We start from the raw sequence: 4,301 nt of genomic DNA, 5'->3' as shown, positions 1-4,301 counted from the left end.
CCCCAACACCCGCTCCACCACCCCCGCTCCCCCACCCGCGCGCGTCACGGCAGCCTCTTCGTTCATGTTGATGGCAAGCCCAAAGTCCGCCAGCTTGAGGACGCCGTCGTCGTCAAACAGGATGTTCTCCGGTTTGATGTCCCTGGGGGGTTAGCAAACACGCAATCGCGGCGGGATGCGCGATTGGGCAAAAACAGGGTCGAGGGTTTTCAGTGGTTGGAGACAGTCAGAGGAGACGAAGTGCTTCCAAGTGCAACCGCCCCAGTCCTGATCAGGAGCATCGGATGCAGATTGCAAAACGGGAGGAGCTCCGTGGTGCAAGGTGAACGCGCCGCGCATGCATCCATGCTGCAAGTATCACTCGCAGCCTTGAGCCCGTCCACTGCACCCCGCCCTCGACAGCCGCCAGAGCCCAGCGCCGCCCCATGCACCTGTGGGTCACCCCCCTAGCGTGGAGGTACAGCAGCACAGTCAGCAGCGGGTGGATCACCACCTGCATGCCGCGGCCGCACACAATTTTGGGGCTGGGGGATGAGGACTAGGACGAGAATCATCACAGCGTCCCGCGGTCGCCTGCTTCTGTACCCATCCAGGCTCATGGCCTGTTTGGTGCTTTGAAGCTCTTGAGGCCAGTGAGACGATGCCCCGGAGCCCCTCCTGCGCGCTTGATTGCTTGAATTTTTTATCTTGCTTTCCCTACGTGGCTGGCACCTCTGCAAGGGTGCAACAAGTGCCAACCCCTTGCACCAGCCCAGCAGCGGGAGGCGTGGCGTCCTCACCCCGCCCCCAAAGTCTTGTCATCACCCACGGAGGGCCTGCCCACCTGCACCGAGGCGCGCTCGTTCATGCGTCCGCCGCACTTGTGCAGCAGCTTGAGGAGGTCCCCCTGCTCGCAGAACTTCTGGACCAGCGCCACCTGGTTGCCCTCCTGGGGGAGGGGTTTGGAGGATGGGGAAAATTGGGGGGATTTCGTCGTTTGTGGAGGCAGGGGGGGAGGGCTGTTGAGGGCCGTGGAGGCAGTCTGCATCGTGTTGCATAGAATGTGTGTCTTGCTGTGTGTGTGTGTATATGTGTGTGTGTGTGTGCGTGCGTGTGTGTGTGTGTGTGCTTGTGCGTGTGCGTATGTGCGTGTGTGTGTGTGTGTGTGTGCTTGTGCGTGTGCGTGTGTGTGTGTGTGTGTGCGCGCGCGTGGTGCGTGTGTTGCAAGCCCATGTATGCCATGAGCCCTGCAATATACTTGGCGTGCAGGCACATGCCAAAGCCTGGCGTAATCGGCAGGCCCGTGCAGGGTGTGTCCCAGGCACGTTGCATGCGCCAGAATGGCACTGGGAAGTCAACAATCAATTCTGGGAGCTTGTGCATTTGGCGCAGCACAATCCAGCCGCCATCCTGGTTAAGCGGCTTGGCAAATTTGTCCGACAAACTGCGGCCGCGGCTGGCCGTTGAATCACTCACCTGGAAGCTGCACCACAGCTCCACGATGTTGCGGTGGGCGAAGCTGCCGTGAAGCTTGATCTCACGGATCAGCTGCACCTTGTTCAGCTTGCCCAGCTGTGAATGCGATTGCAGATGTTTGCGTGTGGAACCAATTGCGACAGGATGTGGCTTAACGCACACACAGACATGTGTGCGGGGAGTGGGGTATGAGAAGGGATTCAGGCTTGCCCACAAGAGCACTTATGCTGTGTGGAATACCCACGTTGGTCCAATGCGCAGTGCAGGGTGTCGAGGATGTATGCCACCACAACGAGCCAGTAGGCGCTGCCACTAGCAGCGCCCTACGTATTAGCAACCCCTCCTCCCAAGCCTCTCGTCTCCATGCACCCTGCGCCCTGGAGTGATGTCACCCACCTGGGTGACGTCATACACCTTGACAGCGCACGCCTCGCCAGACTGCTTGTCGGTGGCCTGCGGAGGCGAAAGGAGGGCGTGGGCATGCATGGGCGCTTTGTACTCAGGCGATCCGGGCTGCAGTGTCGTCAAGACGGCATGCCATATCAGGCGGATGCAGCGCAGTCAATCCTGGCCGGGCTGAGCTTTGTGCAATTTGAGGTGAAGATTTCGGAAAGCAGCAGCAGCAGCAGCCAGTGGCGGGCCCCGCGCAGTGTGAGGACGCCTGCTGGCCCGACCCCCAGCCCGCCGCTCACCCTGTAAACCTCGGACGCATAGCCCTTGTGCAGCCGCTTTGTAACCTCGAACTGGTCGCTGCTCCAGAACTCGCGCCGCATCGCGGGGTGCAGGAGTGCGTGGACGCTCAGCACCTTGTAGGCGCGCTTGGTGTGGGGGTTGCGGCCGCCCGTCGACGCCGTGCCCTTGGGGGAGGCCGCGGCCGCGGCCGTCTTGGGCGACGCCGGCGCCGCTGCATGCGCCGCGCTCGGCGCCAAACGGCCCGCCGGCGAGTGGTGGGGCGAGGCCGCGGCGGCCTCGCCCGCGTGCGGCTGCTGTGGGCTGGGGGGGACCTGCAGCGCCGGGGGCGCCGCCGGCCGCGGCGGCGCGGGCGCCGCGGGGTGATCGGCCGGCGGCGCGGACGCTGCCGCTGCCGATGCCGCGGGCGAAGGCGCGGCGCGCGAGGAGGTGACCTCCAGGTCCTGCAGGTGCTTGATGGTCTGCTGGCGCCGCTTGGCCGCGTCCACGTGCGTCGCCATCGCCTCGATGCGGCGCTGCTCGTCAGGCATGACCTGGTTGCACGTGTGTGTGTATTTGTGTGTGCGTGTGTGTGTGTGCGCGCGCATGCGTCTGTGTGTGTGTGTGTGTGTGTACATGGGTGTACATTTACATGTAAGAGTGCGCGTTCGTGTGTGTGAGTGTGTGGACGTGTGTGTGAGTGTGTGGACGTGTGTGTGTGTGTGTGTGTGTGTGTGTGTATATTGAGATGTGAGTCTTTTTGTGCGTGTATATCAGTGCATGTGTGTGACCATATACGTGTTCGTTTGTGAGATGCCTATCCAGTGGTGCATCGCACCCCCTGTTGTTGACAGGGAGCCGCGGCCCGGGACTGCCCGATTCTTGCCACCCACTCAACGCACGAGCGGGGCTGAAGCCCGAGCACGCCGCGAGCGTAGCCCACAGACGAGGTGAGCAAGACGCACGTTGGTTCGCTCGAAACACACCCCAGCGCGCAGCAACCGCACCTGCAGGGCGTCTATCACCGGCCGCGACGCCGCGGGGTGCGTGAGGCCGTCGTGGGAGCCTGGGCCATGCGGCTGCGCGTGGCCCTCTCCGCTGACATACCTAGGGGTTTTGCACAAGATTGGAGGAGGGATGGGTGAGTGATGTGGGCGGCAGCGGTTGGCGCAGGTTGGAGGCAGGCGGGGCAAGCGAGGGGCGGTCTATCACACCTCGCCGCTCGAGATTGAAACGCTTTGACGGCAGCTGGCCCTAAACCGCCCATGTTTTTCAAGGGTGTCAAAAACCAAGCACCAGCTCCCACAAGCTCCCCCAAATTCACAAAATTCACCGTTCAGCAAAAGCCCTCACCTCGGCTCTGCCTGGGTGGGCGTGGCGGGGTCATCCCCCGCCGTGCCGCCCTCACTATGCTGCGCGCCTCCCGCGGCCCCGTGGTCACCCACCGCGATCGCCAGCGAAGCCCGCGCCGCAGCCGCGGCGGCGGCGATCGCCTTGGCGCTTCCGGGCGTGGGCTGCGGCGGCTCAGCGGCCGCGGCGGCCTCGGCGGCCGCGGCGGGGTGCGCGCCGACGGCGGCCTCTGTGTGTCCGGCAGGGTTGAGCCGTTGAGCTTGCGCCGGGTGTGCTGAATGTGCGGCCCCGGGCACAGGCACAATCCACAGGAACCATGCAGCCACCCAGGCAGCAATGCTGCCGAAGCGCCTCCTTCAGGTTAGGCAAGGAATCATGCCAGGCGCACAGCTTGGTAGAATACACACCCACACCGGCACCCCCCCACACACACACACAAGCGTGCACACACACGTGAGCGCGCACACAGAAATACTCCCAAACGCATTCAAGCGCGCACAATAAAATACGCCCAAGCACGGCCAGCACGCCTGCGCGCGCGCGCGCGCACACACACACACACACACACACACTCACACACCTGCCTCCGCCAAGAGGTTGGTGACATAAGCGGCCGTCGCCGCCATCGACGCCGCCATCGACGCCGCGACCTCCGCCGGCGGCGTGCCGCCCGCGCTGCCGTGCGTGAGCCGCGCAATGAGCGAGGGCCGCTGCTGGTGGGCGGGCGCGGCGAACTCGCAGACGAGGGCGGGCGCCTTGTGCAGGCTGTGGCCGCGCGCGCGTGAGAAGGCGGGCGGCGGCTCTGCGGCGCGGGGAGGGGGCGGGCA

At 64.4% G+C, this 4,301-nt stretch overlaps 1 protein-coding gene across 1 annotated transcript; it reads right to left on the bottom strand.

The window, feature by feature from the left end:
- Positions 1–775: 775 nt before the first annotated feature.
- Positions 776–4,100, bottom strand: MNEG_14536 (hypothetical protein; the record flags this gene model as incomplete). Its single annotated transcript, XM_014036992.1, has 7 exons — positions 776–928; positions 1,456–1,551; positions 1,852–1,908; positions 2,148–2,678; positions 3,132–3,231; positions 3,478–3,703; positions 4,055–4,100. The coding sequence occupies 7 exons, from the start codon at positions 4,098–4,100 to the stop codon at positions 776–778; spliced, it is 1,209 nt and encodes a 402-aa protein (XP_013892446.1).
- Between the last annotated feature and the right edge of the window lie 201 nt (positions 4,101–4,301).

Source organism: Monoraphidium neglectum (genome assembly GCF_000611645.1).
Source record: "Monoraphidium neglectum strain SAG 48.87 unplaced genomic scaffold scaffold04562, whole genome shotgun sequence".
Taxonomy (NCBI): Eukaryota; Viridiplantae; Chlorophyta; class Chlorophyceae; order Sphaeropleales; family Selenastraceae; genus Monoraphidium; species Monoraphidium neglectum.
This window is presented reverse-complemented; position numbering and strand designations above follow the sequence as displayed.